A 16,195-nucleotide genomic window follows, 5' to 3' on the forward strand; every position below is an offset into this window, starting at 1 on the left:
GGAGCATGATAGCAAAATCAGGTCTTGATACCAACTACTACTTCCTGGTGTATTATTCCATAGAGATTGACTCGTCACAACGCGTCCCAAGCAAAAGGGTTTATGTTGAGCGATCGATTGCGGGCAGCGTTGCTGGGGCAAAATTCCCAAACAAACGAGCGATAAACTCTCCCGCTATCGATAAATGTGACATGCCACGAACGACCTCCACCATCTTTTCGAGAAGCACTCCGAGCTCCTTCGAGTACATCAGCTGCTTATTTTGAGATGGCGTGACCAAGGTAAGTGATATTTTTTCTTCTAATGGATCGTCAGAGCAGTTCAGGAATACACAAATCAGAAGCTAACATTTTGCCTCCTAAAATTAAGGCCAGAAACAATTTTATCACCGTCAGGCCCACCATACAACAATTTGTTAGCTATTTAGACAATCCTGTGCAAAATTTTCGTGTCGCTTTTTCTATGTGGTGGGCAATTTGGATACTGCAGACACTATCGTTGAAAGTTTGTCTTGTTTAAGTGCCGTAAGATCTGCACAGAGACACGCTCAACCTTGAGCAATAGCTGCATCATATTTTCAAAATGGCCAAAGAAAGCGAAAATCCATTGAATCCTATTACTCCTCGAAAGCCACATGATCAGGCACATCGTCCGCTTTCTCATCATCCTGGATTCGGCAAACCTTCGCCAATCCGCCCAGTTCATCATCAAAACCAACAGTCTAGTCACCCGTTCAATATTCCCAAGCCTAGCCATGGACGACCAGAGCATCATAGACCTCAACCTCAGCCACGACCTCATAATCTAAACCAACGCTACCAACCGACTGTTACTCCAGTTGCTGCAATGTCGACTCCGAAGCGGAACGAACCATTTGATCCTTTCAAGCCCGTCCGACCCTCTGCCTACAATAACAATCACTTCTCCCGCCCCGTCAATAGCGATGTTGTTGAAATTCGACGTCCTGAGAATGTTACATTCAATACACCACGTGCCCCCAAAACATTCTACACCTCAAAGCCTTCGGCAGCCAAGATGTCGAATGCGTCCAGGAACTTGCAGAATTACGTTGATTTAACAAATGAGGGCGGGTTTACCCCCAGTGCCGGTCCTCGCAATACCGGATTCGGCTCAATAGATACGCACACCTACGTGGACGTAGCTAAGGCGAACGAAAATATCAAGGCATTGTTGGAAGGGGCATTTGAAGATGAGGATGAACAGAAGTCTTCGAAATCGAAGAATAAGAAGCGAAGCAAAAAGGGAAACAAGAAAAACAAAAAGAAGAACAAGGAAGAAAACAGGGAGGCAGAGGATAAGGGCACAGATATTGATGATCTGGCCGCCCAACTGCGGGGAGTGACCGTTGACGAACCAGCCGATGATGCCAAGAAAAGTGATGCCGATGAGTTTATTCCAAAGCTGGAAGTACAAGAAGATGCAGACAAAAAGAAAACTAGTAAGGAGCAAGCTGATGTCGAAAGTGAGTCAGAAGATGAACAGGGTGAGGAAGGGGGGGAAGAGGATGAGGATGAAGACGACGACGATGGTACAGTGAAGGGGTTGAAAGTCAAGTTACTACCTCACCAGCGTGAAGGTGTGAATTGGATGCGTGATAAGGAAACTGGTCAGAGCAAGACCAAGGGAATTCTTCCTAAGGGAGGAATCCTCGCGGACGACATGGGTCTTGGAAAAACCGTCCAAGCCATTGCCCTTATGTTAACAAATAGCAAGTCTGCGGACGGGCGCAGACGACCTGTCAATTCTGAAGGCGATTCTGCCGGAGAGGAAAGTGATAGTGGGAACGAGAACAGTTCGAAACTACCACCGGGACTAAGCAAATCCACACTGGTAATTGCTCCTTTGGCACTAATCAAGCAGTGGGAGTCAGAAATACTCACCAAAGTCGAGCCATCCCATAAGCTCCGTGTATGCGTATATCATGGCAACGCTCGGGCAAAAGCAACGGACAATCTGGAAGATTATGATGTGGTGATTACCACCTACGGTACTTTGACCTCGGAGCATGGAGCTATGAACAAAAACAAGAAGTCGGGCATATTCTCTGTATACTGGTACCGGATCATTCTAGACGAAGCCCACACCATCAAGAATCGAAACGCGAAGGCAACCCAGTCGGCATACGCATTAGATGCGGAATACCGGTGGTGCTTATCGGGGACTCCTATGCAAAACAACCTCGACGAGCTACAGAGTCTAATCAGATTTCTGCGCATAAAGCCGTTTAATGACCTAGCAACCTGGAAGGATCAAATTACGAAGCCGTTGGCCAATGGTCGGGGAGGTCTCGCAATTGAGCGCCTGCAGGTCCTTCTGAAGGCCTTTATGAAACGGCGTACAAAGGATGTTTTGAAACTCAACTCCAATCTCAAGCCGGGCGATAATAAATCAGAAAGTGATGGAAAGAAATCCTCAGGCTTCCAAATCACGAAAAGAGAGGTGATCAAGGTTTCCGCTGAATTTATGCCAGGCGAAATGAATTTTTACAAGCGCCTCGAACAAAGAACAGAAAACAGCCTTGAAAAAATGTTGGATGATTCGAAGATGGACTATGCCGGTGCTTTGGTATTGCTGTTGCGTCTTCGACAATCTTGCAACCATCCAGACCTAGTAAAAAGTGATCTAGCTAAAGATAAAGACATTCTCCTGCAGAATGGTTCATCTGGCAGTCAGTCTACTGCCGGTAAAAAAGATGAACTTGATAGCATGGCGGACCTCTTTGGAGCGCTTAGTGTTATCTCAAAGAAATGCGACGTTTGTCAGACTGATTTAAGCAAAGATGAGGCAGCAAGTGGTTCAAGCCGGTGTGGTGAGTGTGAGGCCGATCTTAAGGTCAGCCTCGCAGGAAACGACAGTTGCAAGGAAAAGAAGAGTTCCCGCAAACCGTCTATTATAGACCTCACGCAGTCGCCATCAGTTAGTCGCTCAGAAGCCAAGATGGCTCGGACCCAAAGGAATAGGAGAGTGATCGTCGATAGTGACGACGAAGAAGATGGGGAGTGGATTGTCCCAGAAGATCAGCGTGGAATCCGATCCCTTGGAAAGGCCGGAGGAACAGATGATGAGGATGCTGAAGGGGGTGGCGAATGGCTTAACTCAGAAGATTCGGGGACTGATGATGAGGACGGGCCGGAATCACCAACCCACAATCGCATAGGTTCAAGGGAATCACGTCAGGAGTCTGATTCTGAGGAAGATATTTATCTGAATCCTGGCGATAACGACAAGAAAGTCCTTCCTTCGACTAAGATCAAACATCTGATGAAAATTCTCAGACGCGAGTCGGCTGACCATAAGTTCATTGTCTTCTCTGTCTTTACCTCCATGCTTGACAAGATTGAACCTTTCCTCAAGCGAACGGGGATTGGATTTGCGCGATACGATGGTAGCATGCGAAATGATCATCGTGAGGCCAGCCTCGACAAGCTCCGGAACAACAGTGCAACTCGCGTCCTGCTTTGCAGTCTGCGGGCCGGCGCACTGGGTCTGAACCTCACTGCAGCGAGTCGGGTGGTAATCTTGGAACCATTTTGGAACCCTGTAAGTTTTTCAAGCTTCCCAGTATCTAAGATCATAACGTGATTTTGACTTCTCCAGTTCGTCGAAGAGCAAGCAATTGATCGTGTGCACCGCCTCAATCAGACGGTAGATGTCAAGATTTACAAGTTGATTATCAAGGACACTGTGGAAGAGCGTATTATAGATCTTCAAGATCGCAAGCGGGAGCTGGCGAATGTCACCATTGAGGGGAAGACGGCAGCAGCCAAGCTCACCATGAAAGATATGATGGCCCTTTTTGGCCGGGATGCGGAGGCTCGTTATACCGGCGAACAAGGAGATATCGATCTCTCGCAAACGGCCAGGATTTTGGGTTCAGCCAATGAGAACAGCCTATCCACCGCCCAATTGCCACGGGGCAGCGGTGCGACATATGGGTCATTTTCCGATTCTCGCAACCGAGATCGACAGCCAGAAAAGCGCGCTTTAAGGGTTGAGGACTCGGTGTACGGACGACGATGGTAAACTTTAGATATGCATACAGAGCGATGAAAGACTTAGGCGTACTAGGATTGGGATGGAGATCGTATTGGCTAAATGCTAAAGTAGATGAATAGTTTTTGGCGTTTGTTGCAGCCATTCTTGAACCGGAATGATCAAGATAGTATTTGACGTCATTTAATTTCAGGGACTTGTGGATGTTTGTATTGGAGTTTCCTTAGGACGTACGGAATGCTGCATTTCAGCACATATCAGTTTGGAGTTCATTCTTTCAGAAGTGATCCTCATGCAAATATCACGGAGTACGGACTACTATGGAGTAGGCACCCGACCATCCCCGCATGCAGTACTCTCTGTAAGCCGTGTTTGTTTACCTGTCACCTACCTAGAATTTTGTTCAGACTCCGACCTGCATCAATCCATGACCTGTCCAACCACCACTTCTGACCTGTCCAGTCCTCTCAGTCTCGTGGGCTAAAAGACTAATCATTGGACCAGTCATCATCCTCGCCAAGGGATATCCTTGCGTTGAGTCGCGGATACTCGTGGCCGCCACGTGTGCAATAAGGACCTTGCCAGCATTCAGTTTCGTTTTGGTTATGTCCTCCGTACTCCGTACGCATCTCCATCTCCCAACGAATGAATAAATATCCGAGGGAGATATCGCCGACTCCGTGCGTCCGAGGACATAGATCGGACCGACGATCAAGAATCACTACGCTACTGTATGTATGTACATACAGTACCACCTTGACTAGACCAGAGTGAAAAGGGCACCTTTCATGGGCAAGCAAGGTACCTACTTAGTTAGTATCCTAGAACGAAGTAAATGTCTTGTCCACTAACGATATAATAAATAATAGATACTACCTATACCGACGTTCTTAAGTAGCTTAAACGAAGCATCTACCAACACCGCGCAGATCATCCACACTGGTCCTTCTCTAGTATTAGCTGCATGCTGCATCTCTGCGTTTCATGTTTCAGCGTTGTCGTGTCAGCTGGACTCCGCTAGGGCGCTAGTGATTGTTGGGATTCGATACATTGCTTTATATACTGTTTGGGGCATGGTAGTATTAATCCCATACTTACTCGTAGGTCTAGGCCATTGGATGTAGTCAACATTGTCTTTTGTTTTTTACTTTTGGTCCTTTATGCCTTCTCCAGAGCACTCCGTACGTCCAAGTACAGAATAGGTGCGTTGCACTGCATGTCAAGTTGCAGTACCTTAGTCCCTTGGCGTGCCTGGAATCATGAACGGAAAATATCAATACAGATTGGTTGGCTGGATTGGCTTTTATCCGGGATCGAAACAGTATAATCAGTAGGCCCATAGAGGTCTTCTTAGAGGAGGTTTTATTGACAATGCGTCCAGTGCCTTATCAAGAAGAAAACCATAAAGAGAGTGATCAACAGTCTGGTCAGTAACCTTACCTAATTGTGTGGATATTAACTAACTACTCCGTACTCCGTAGCTCTTTATGATTCCCTAGAATCGTTTTCTCCACAAATGCTTCGAAACGGGTATTGGCATATCTCTGCTTGCTACTCCTTGGAAGAGTTTCGAATACAAATACGATACCCCATACTGTCTTCAGTATTTCGGAGAATTACACAGGTCCCTTTTTAAGTTAAAATTCTACGACTTTTATATATCTAAAACTTAAAACTTAGAAGTCCTTCTTACCTTATACCGCCTGGCTTCTTGATCTTGGAGAAAATAACGAAGCTTGAACATGTAAGTACAGTATGTAACTACACCTTCGGTATTGAATGATATTAACAATACAGAGTACCTCAGGGATACTACTCTGGCATGGCTTAAGAATCTCCTTAATTAAGGGGTTCTCTAGCCCCTGGGAAATCATTTCCTTGGCCTGGTTGATCTAGTTCGTAGACGCCTAGCCTCTCTACGGTTGAAATCCGATGGAGTTGAATACCCACTCTTCAACTTGACTAATTGCGAGGGGAATAACTAACTAGTTAACTGGGATAATACCTAATAATAAAAAGAAATCGACCGTCATTGAAAACCATCCTTAGCGTCCTAGTCCAGGATCGGCCCCATTAGAATTGGCGGGTCTCCACTGCCGTCTATTGATGGCGTGGATCTCTCTATCTTTGTCTTTCTTTTGACTAGTCTCTTTTCTGTCTTGTTTTGTTCCCTTAATGGTGCTGATCTTATCTAGATGAATCCCGACCTGAAGCCGACTGGAGTCCACGTCGAAAGAACAAGGCTGCAACTCCGACAGGATGCTTGGCGTTCTTGAGAGACTGCCAACCATGGGTCCAGATGGTCAGACGAACAGCGACGATCCTCATGCTACTATGGCTAGCCTCACGTTGACATTTGACTTTTCTTAGGATACCTTATACCCCCTGGAGAAAACGAAAAAGGAGTTTTGTGAAAAAAAAAAAAAAAAAAAAAAAAAAAAAAAAGAAAAAAAAGGAAAAGAAAAGAAAAGAAAAGAAAAGAAAAGAAAAGAAAAGAAAAGAAAAACAGAAACAAACAGGGTCAAGTATGGAGTACCCCATAAAAATAGTACCTAAGTATTCATCGCTTGTTTCTCCCCTTTGTGTGGACTGTGGAATATCTATAATGTTTCATCTCCGTGGAGCTTACACAGCAGTTTTCCGGCTGTTGATCTTCTAGAATCTGGTTCGATGCATCTATCATACGGGCCATCCGCCATCAAACCTTGGTATGAGGTACTCTGTACATGTGTCAAGTAAGATGTAGGATTCTCGGACGCCCTTGACTCTGTACGACGAGACCTGCTGCATTGCGCCATCTGGAATTCTGAACATACATCCGATGCAGTAGTGCACTTTTCTCCCCTGGTTAGCGTGCTGATGGTGTCCTGAATGTGTTAGTGTCCCCATCCGAAGATGAGATATGCATCTCTACTCCGTACAGAATATACTGCGTACTACACCCTCATGCTTAATTGCCTACTCCGGAGTATACTACTATTTTACTACAGATAACCATCAACCACGCTAAATAACTAGTATAGTTAGTTTGTCACTCTCCACCGCATGTCCTTCGCTCCTTTCGCTTCGCAGTTCCCACCTCGCTCTCCTGCGCCGGTGTGTTTCCCTCGTGGGCCCAAGCGGTATTCCTCCTGTCGAGCTGGCAGCTGCGGCCACTAATAGCGTAGTGTAGTCCCCTCCGATTTGTCTCCCTGGTCTTTAATCGCCGTCAATTCTACCTTCTCGGGCCTTGCGATGGCTGCGACGATCAATATGGTCCCGATGGTGAAACCTCCATCTGTCCTATGATTTGCTTTCCATTTTATAGTATGGAGCAGTGTAGAATGTGATACTCTATACGGAGTGCTCTGTAATATCTGGAGACGCCTGTAGAATTCAGTCCGACCAGTATATTCCTTTGTTTTATTCTTTTTTCTTTGCTACCAACTAACGAAGCCGTTGACCAACCCGACATCGGGTTTCATGCTTCGGTCCCAATCTTTCGGTTCAATTGTTCGTGTTCGGGCTCGCCTTGGTCAATTGATTTCATGAGGCTTGGCTCTTCTATCCCTGAGGCTGAGGCGTAAGTAGGGAGGGGCAACACATAGATCCAATCCAATCCAAACAAACTAACCACAAACAGAATCCTTATAAAGAAGTCATTCAATCCATCAATAATAATAAAAAAACATACTAAGAAAAGAATAACAAACGCCACCAGCGAGGGGATTGGGATTATTTTCCCATCACGTTTGAGCTTGAACTTGTTAGTCCCAAAGGGGGTCCGCCTTTTCTGACGGAATCCGACCAACGGAAACCTTCAGTCTTCCTTTAGGGGGGTTGATCTCAACTCCTCGGATCCAACCCAAATCACCTCTTCTTTCCCTCGTCCTCTCATTTTCGTCCCAAATTCACCTTATCTTCCACCCCCTCCAGTTCGGGTGCCATTTGGATTTGTCCGAACGTACAAAGCGTGGTTCACGATTGTCTCACCGGTCGCTGAAGACATTGCGTCGCATTGGGGTAGGTTTTACCAGTCCTGAAAGCCTCCTTTGGTCCTCCGTCCATTCGGAAAAATGGACCCCTCCACCCACGTTCCCCTGGTCTTATCGTCATCTTCTAGGCGAACAGCTTCTGCCTTTTCCCGCCGTAGTAAATTCTTTGTTTGCAGACTAACCCTGTTTCTCTCATCGTTTGCTAGGACTGGATGTGCCGGACTCTCCATTCTCTCCCACAAACCCTCTTCATTACGCCCCTGCTGATTACAACCACTCCGTCCTGTGGACTGTGACTGTGTACCTCATCTCCTTCCTCCTCTTCGTCGCTCTTCTTTCTCCGATACCCGCAGACTGTCGAATGCCCCAGGGCCTGGTTGCTTTTTGTTTCGACGGATCTGGTTAATAGTGTGGCATGTGGTCGGAAGTGACGCCTTGAACCGTTTTTCTAGATTTTTTTTTTATTGTCGCCCATCGGCCTAAATGGGGAATACACAGGGGAAACCGGTGTGCTCCACCGACGAGGGTGCGTATTGCTTCGGTGATGGACTGGATTACTGCCGTTTTCCGCTGCAGGAGTGGGCGCTGACCGTGGATGTATACAGTGAACCTGAATCAATTCCGGCTGTTACGAGTCGTGGGAAAAGGCGCATTTGGGAAAGTTCGAATCGTGGAGAAGAAAGATACGGGACTGACATTTGCCCTCAAATACATTCGGAAAGAAGAAGGTAGGTACCCTCTATTTGGGAATGCGAATTGATCGCCGTTCCGGAGGAAGACAAAAAAACCTAACGGTTCCTTTTCACAAGTGGTTCGTTCGGAGAGCGTGCGGAATATAATTCGTGAACGACGTATGCTCGAACACCTAAATCATGCATTCCTTTGCAACTTGAGATACAGCTTTCAAGACATAGAATATATGTGCGTTTTACAGCAGTTCTCCACATATACACACCCTTTCCCTGGCGCCGATTGCTGATAATTGAGAAGTTATATCGTGGTGGATTTAATGAATGGAGGTGATTTACGGTTTCACATCTCAAGGAAATGCTTTACCGAGGATGCCGTGCGATTTTGGGTGGCGGAACTTGGCTGTGCCCTGAGATATATCCACTCCCAAGGTATTATTCATCGGGATGTGAAACCAGACAATGTACTGCTGGATTCGGAGGGACATGTGCATTTGGCGGATTTTGTACGTTCCCAACCCCCCCGGGCCTTGGTCGTATGGCCCGACAAGAAGCTGACGATGTGCAGAACGTGGCCTCGGACTTCCGACCTGGAAAACCTCTGACGAGTAAATCTGGCACCCTGGCGTACCTGGCCCCCGAGGTCTACGAGGGAGGAGGCTATTACTGTGAAGTCGATTGGTGGTCACTCGGGGTCACATTCTATGAATGTATCTATAATAAGGTCTGCATGCCCAGTGGAATAGTATCGTAACCCACCACCGGAGCTAATTCGCATTGTAGCGACCGTTTGAAGGCCGCAGTCAGGACACGCTGAGTGAGAACATTAAGAAAGCGCAGCCGAAATACTTCGTCACCAACCCTGCGGTCTCAGTTCCCTGCCTGCGGGCAATGGCGTCATTTATGGAGAAGGACCGAAGCAAACGTATCGGCGCAATTAGTTTCGAAAGTTTCACTAGCCATCCTTTCTTTGCCGAAATAGACTTCGTGGCTCTGGAGCGTAAGGAGATTCCGCCCGTCTTTACACCTTCGAGTGACAAGACCAACTTTGATGCTACATATGACCTGGAAGAGTTACTACTGGAAGAGGCGCCGCTCGAAGCTAGAGCCCGCAGACAGAAGCCGAGGGCCGAGTTAAGAGAGGATGCGACGGCAAAAGAGATCAGGGAGGACGAACTTCACCGACTTATCGAGACGATGTTTGAGCCGTTTGATTATACCACTGTGAATTTTCGAGCGTACGTCGCACATGCATGGGGTAGTGATGACATATGCTGACCTTCCCTTAGGAATGCCGCCGAAGTGATTGCAGCAACAACGTGAGTACACCGGCCTATGAGCCACCGTCATATCATTCGCTAACTTTTATTCAAGGAACCCGGAAGACTGTCTCCCCGCCGACTCCACGCATTCACGGCAATATTCGCAGCATGATTCGAGGAATGATGGCTCCGTGGGCCGCTTGACCCAGACAGAGACTCCGTCTCCCGCTGGGGGCACTCCAGAGCCTCAAGATCCAACGTCGGCTTCCAATAAGACCCCCATGTTTCCTACTACCCAACCGATGCAGGCTCCGCCACCCCCGCCGACGGCTCCATCCTTTTCTCGTCCTCTCCCACCGCCGAGCCGCACCAGAGGAGCAACACGGAAGACCAGTAAGGGCGGAGGAGTTCAGATGGTGCTGGAAGAGGCTGGAAGCTGGAGCGAGCTTGCGGATCATAGCAGCACGCTCCCAGCTGAGGGTTACGATACTGCAACAGCCAAGGGGAAATCCTCGAACAGTGGCATGCTGGCTTTCTTAAGTCGGAAGAAGGGTCGGGACAGGAGTCCAAAGCCCCAAGAACCTGGTGTTCTGGGCAAAGAAGGTGCCCGTCAAATCATAAGCGGATAAAGGCACCTAACGTTGAATTCTTAGGGGAAAAGTGCAACACTCCCTTGCCTCTTTCACGTCTCTGAACGAATGAGGTGGAGTTGGCATATCGGATGCTCTGCTGCTTCAAGCATACGTGGATATGTTGGACGATCTATCGGCTGATCCATTTGTATGGCCGCCTCAGTCATCTCGGGATGGCTGTTACGAAGCGCCCTTTAAAATAATTCTCCTGGCTTACATGTCCTGGTTCACAGCCTGGTGGCCAACTAAACGATTTGTGAATGGTTCTAATGTCCAGCGTCATTTAGACGAAGCCTGCGGCATGAAGGAAGCTGTGCTGTCATGATTCTACGTTTGCATTTTGTTGACTCTTGCCCGGAATCTCTTTAGACCACCAAAATATCGTGGTCATAAGCAGGCGATATTGCGGAGCAGACGACTTCGATATGTGCCTTTTTTTCGTTGTTCTATTGCGTTAACGAGCTGCTGCAACACACCTATCTAATATATTGAGCCGTTTCCAATTACCCTTGATTCAGCGCATATCAGCACTTTCTCTCACACTCTCCTTTCTTATTTTCCTTTGGATTTGGGTTGGTTGCGGAGTTTTTCAGACGGCAGTGACATCCACGACAGTTTTTCATTTTTCTCATAATCATTGATTTCCTCAACAACCGTCCCTTCTGTACGCATCTCAATCGCTATGTAATGTACTCTTTTTTTTTTCTTTTTTTTTTTTTTTTGTTTTTTAAATTTTTCTTATTTCTGCTTTCTGTTCTGCGGCGTTTACATACCCCTCGGGAGGTTCATTGCTCTGAAGTGGTTTATGCAAGGCATCGTGGATGATGATACATTTGAGGTCCTGGATAGATTTATTTTCTCTCATAATGTTTTGTTCCTTTGGACATTCCCCTGCATCTGCATTATTTTCTTGAAAATTTCTGTGTGTATCTAACGAACTTTCTGTCCATATGCTTATCATACATAACATCCAATAAATACCATAGACCGGCTTCGGGCTTTTGAATGGAACGACTCCGTACTCCGCTGTATGGTTAACTTTCGGTAGTTTCCGTTAACTCCCCTCTATCGTTTATCCCTTCTAGCTGCTAGCATCCATCCCTAATTGCCCAATTCCTCCCAGCAACTTCATCTACCTGAGACATGTCCGTCTGAAACGAGGCCAAGATGTCGTCACCGCCTTCGTTGCACGGAGTGATGGATTTCTGTTCTCCACCCACCGCCCGCTCTACGATCGTCGGATCCAGAATGCCACGCGACCAACATAGATCACCGAGACCTGGGACTTTCCAAGAAACAGGGTTAGCTAGCCATTCGGATGTATTTCTGAGCTAGAGACAAGAGTTACGTTCTGGCGGCAGAATCAAACGTTGCAAATCCTTGGTCCAGGTCTTGGTTCTACTGACGCGGTTACGTTGGAAAGTTTGTTTACTGAGTGAGGTACGTACCTATAGTAGGTCCTAACTGGTCCCTAGAGAGAGAGGGTAGGGTAGGGCTTGGGTTACTAAGTAAATTAGTGTCTGCAGTTGTCACACTTTTTCTTTCCCACGCATATGTATTATTGGCAATTTGGCCCGATTCTTTCCCTTGCGTGTTCCTTATCATGAGGAGACTGCGATCGTAAAAATCCGTCTGGATTTATCTTCAACTTGCGACACCTTCCATAACCGTGCATGCGGAGTAGATACATCCATTCCTTCCCGACCGACCGACCGACCGACCTGTCCAGATTACAAGCTTGCGCGGGGCAGCATTCCTGGCGCGTAGCGAAAAGCTTGACACATTTCGATCAAATATCATTATAACGATTGCATGCCCAGTCACTCCCGCAGCGGGGACCGCTATGGCGGTCGCGAGCGCGATTCGCAATCCATACGTCGGAAGTATCGCGAGGACGACTACGACGAAGACTTCGATTACGATCCGCGTGATCGCCGATACAGACGCGAAGGGTGTCGTCGGTCTCGAGGCGATTCGCAAGGTTACGAGTCCCATGACTACGGTGAACACGATGTCGACGAGGTCAATGAATATGACATGGCCCCGGAGGATCCTGCAGTGCCTCTGAGACGACCACGGAGCGAAAGCAGACGCAAGGAGAGAGAGAGAACCACCGAGTCACCCTCGGCATCTCGGCTAAAAAGGGATCGGGAGCGACGCAGACGACAGGCGGCCCACGACGATGATGATGGGAGGGCAGTACAGGAAAACAGAGATCGAAAACATCGCACGAGGGATGGTCAACGGGAGCGACATCGCGAATTGGATAGAGAGACGCGGAGACATGGACGGAGGGAGAGACGGCGCGGGGCAGCAGCGAACAAGCACCAAAGTAACGAGTCCGGTAGTAGTGCGTCTCATTTGTTGAGCGCGGATGCGCTGGCGAAACTCAGCTCGCAGTATGACGAGGAAGACCGCTTGGAAGGAACTCACGCGAAGGGTGAGTTTCGAGCAGAGAAGAAACGGCGACGCAAACGACCTGTGATGGAAGGGGACCCGAAAATGCTGGACTCATTTCCAAAAGAGACGCCCAGGGGACAATCAAAAGGTCGAATTGTCTCCGGTGCATATTTGGAAGAGGGCAGAAGTCCCGAAATGCAGTTTCGGTACCGCGGTGGTGGCAGTGGTGATCCACCAACAGGGACAAGATGGCAGAAGGAAGATAACTGGAACGGTAGCTTGGGCGGCTCTTTCGAGGATCAATCGTCGCGCACGCGGAAGAAATGGATATGGATCGCCATTGGAGTTCTAGTAATACTTCTAGTGATTATCATCCCTGTGGCAGTTGTTGTGTCGAAGAAGCACGACAAGAAGTCGGAATCGACAGGTACAGGAAAGGACGATAATAATGATGGACCTCCTAATTCTAATCTCGATGGCCTAAGCCGCGACAGTATCCCAGTAAGGTTGATTCTCTCTACTCTCGGATTATGCTAACATCAGGGGTAGGAATATGCCAGGGACACAGTATTGGACCCGTGGACATGGTACGACACAACAGACTTCAATGTAACTTTTACGAATGAAACAGTCGGTGGCCTTCCCATCATGGGACTAAATTCAACATGGGACGATTCGACGAGCCCAAACGAACACGTACCCCCGCTGAACAAGCCATTCCCGTATGGCTCGCAACCGATACGTGGTGTGAACCTGGGGGGCTGGCTCTCAATCGAACCATTTATTGTTCCTTCATTTTTCGATGCATACTCAACTCGGGACGGGATCATTGACGAATACACTTTGGCCAAGCAGCTTGGGGACTCGGCGGCTTCTAGGCTGGAGAAGCACTATGCCAAATTCATAACAGAGCAAGATTTCGCAGACATTAGGGATGCAGGACTCGACCATGTTCGAATCCAATATTCATATTGGGCAGTTGAGACATACGATGGTGACCCTTACGTGGCGAAGATTTCATGGAGGTATCTTTTGCGAGCGATCGAATACTGCCGAAAGTATGGGCTCCGCGTCAACCTCGATCCACATGGGATCCCCGGGAGCCAGAATGGGTGGAATCATAGTGGTCGTGAAGGCTCCATCAACTGGTTGAATGGAACAGATGGCGACCTGAATAGAAAACGGTCTCTCGAATTTCATGACAAAGTGTCCAAGTTCTTTGCACAAGACAGATATAAGAATGTTGTCGCCATCTATGGCCTCGTCAACGAACCACTTATGCTTCAATTGCCGATCGAGGATGTTCTCGACTGGACGACCGAGGCCACTAAGATGGTGCAAAGGAACGGGGTCAAGGCTTTCATCGCCGTTCACGATGGCTTCCTGAACCTGAGCAAGTGGAAGAAGATGCTGAAAAATCGTCCCGACCGCATGATGCTGGATACCCACCAATATACGATCTTCAACACCGGTCAGATCGTCCTCAAGCACAAAGACCGGGTCAAGCTGATCTGCAATGATTGGTACAACATGATTCAAGACATCAATAACACAAATACAGGGTAAGTCTTCTAACAGTCCCAAGAAATAGGCCCCAAACTAACACCAAAGCAAGCTGGGGCCCGACGATCTGCGGCGAATGGTCCCAGGCCGACACCGACTGTACCAAATACCTCAACAACGTAGGTCGTGGCACCCGCTGGGAAGGCACCTTCTCCCGCACCGACTCAACTGCCTACTGTCCCTCAGCAGACAGCGGCCCCTCCTGTTCCTGCTCCTCCGCCAACGCCGACCCCTCCGCCTACTCCGACGAGTACAAAAAGTTCCTCTTAACGTACGCAGAAGCCCAAATGTCCGCCTTCGAGACCGCGCAGGGCTGGTTCTACTGGACCTGGGCGACCGAATCCGCCGCGCAATGGAGCTACAGGACCGCGTGGAAGAATGGCTTTATGCCCAAGAAGGCGTATGCGCCTGCTTTTAAGTGCGGTGACGATATCCCTGATTTTGGCAACTTGGCTGAAAATTACTGAGTATAGTTGCTTTTGCATTATTTATCGGCTTGACGCTGGTTTTGTATAGCCTTTTCTTTTTTGTTTTTTATCTGTCTAGAGTATTGGGTAGGGTTAGAGCATGGTTATGGTGTTGATTGTTATCATTATCTTTTCTATTGTTTTATATTCTGTATACTTGGGAAGCTAACTGCTAACTATGGTGGCTATAGTTCCCATCAAAGGTGGGATGTCTATTTACTTGCTGGGTTTCACTTCAAATGAGTTTCTGATTAGCTGAATGAGCTATACCCTGGAGTTTATGCACAATTTTGTCTTTTTATAGAAGAGATAGTTAATATATACTCTGCTTACACACAAATAAGTGGATTGTTACGTAATCATCCGGATGCTAGTTAAGTAGTTAATGTATTCCACGGCCGAGCGGTAAATACGACCGAACGGATAATTTTCACCGCTCCCACCAAAATATTTGAACAAAACATTCCACGACGCGTTATTTCTGTATTACTTCTAGATGCACATAAGGATCGTGTTGAGCAGCTTAATACGCAGCTTAATAAGCAGGTTAATAAGGCTATATCTGTACTTCGCCAGCGAGCTCCACCACTCTGCAGTGGTTGTGGGACTATTAGACATACTATACGAAGTTGCCCTAGTAAATAGCTATTTTATTCTATGCTTTGAATAGTCTAATTTAATGGTGTTAGTTGTAAAGCTTCAAATTTGTTGTGGTTGTGATAAAAATTATCCATTCGGTCGTATTTACCGCTTGGCCGTGGAATACGTTAACGTATTCGGTAAGCGAGCCAGCCATGAAAGCGAGCCGGCCAACCTTGTTGCATATAAAATAGAACCCGACTACGTATTTTCACACCCAGTATAACTATTTTCACACCCACTAGTCCCTTTTAGGATAGCTCAACATGTGACTATAATTCTGCCGGCTTTTCGAAAATTCAATGACGTCTCTCCTACCTGCGCCAGGAGCCATTACCTCCCCGCCACCTCTGCAAGATATGCATCGCTCAAAGATGGAATAAAAACTGAGCAACACTTATTTCCTATTCTGGACTAGTCTATACAAATTGGCTCGGCCTGGCTGCCTGGCTGACTGCTGCCACAGCCACGGCCATGTCCACCATGTCCACCACGTCCACCTCGTCCACCACGTCCACCTCGCCCACTACCTCGCTGCACCGGTCGGCCCTGTGC

The 16,195-nt window shown here is 47.7% G+C and overlaps 3 protein-coding genes across 3 annotated transcripts; all 3 read left to right on the top strand.

The window, feature by feature from the left end:
* Positions 1 to 582: 582 nt before the first annotated feature.
* Positions 583 to 4,044, top strand: ATNIH1004_008735 (putative SNF2 family helicase/ATPase; the record flags this gene model as incomplete). Its single annotated transcript, XM_033573340.1, has 2 exons — positions 583 to 3,561; positions 3,619 to 4,044. 2 exons carry the CDS (start codon positions 583 to 585, stop codon positions 4,042 to 4,044), a joined length of 3,405 nt encoding a protein of 1,134 aa, XP_033423892.1.
* Positions 4,045 to 8,471: 4,427 nt separating this feature from the next.
* On the top strand, positions 8,472 to 10,568 carry STK32A (Serine/threonine-protein kinase 32A; the record flags this gene model as incomplete). Its single annotated transcript, XM_033573341.1, has 7 exons — positions 8,472 to 8,514; positions 8,594 to 8,716; positions 9,110 to 9,183; positions 9,246 to 9,401; positions 9,461 to 9,915; positions 9,967 to 9,996; positions 10,052 to 10,568. The coding sequence occupies 7 exons, from the start codon at positions 8,472 to 8,474 to the stop codon at positions 10,566 to 10,568; spliced, it is 1,398 nt and encodes a 465-aa protein (XP_033423893.1).
* Positions 10,569 to 12,383: 1,815 nt separating this feature from the next.
* Positions 12,384 to 15,001, top strand: exg2 (putative exo-beta-1,3-glucanase; the record flags this gene model as incomplete). The annotated part of the gene is made up of 3 exons (XM_033573342.1): positions 12,384 to 13,472; positions 13,521 to 14,533; positions 14,587 to 15,001. The coding sequence occupies 3 exons, from the start codon at positions 12,384 to 12,386 to the stop codon at positions 14,999 to 15,001; spliced, it is 2,517 nt and encodes an 838-aa protein (XP_033423894.1).
* Positions 15,002 to 16,195: the final 1,194 nt, after the last annotated feature.

Source organism: Aspergillus tanneri (assembly GCF_003426965.1).
Source record: "Aspergillus tanneri strain NIH1004 chromosome Unknown AapTan_6_pilon_pilon_pilon, whole genome shotgun sequence".
Lineage (NCBI taxonomy): Eukaryota > Fungi > Ascomycota > Eurotiomycetes > Eurotiales > Aspergillaceae > Aspergillus > Aspergillus tanneri.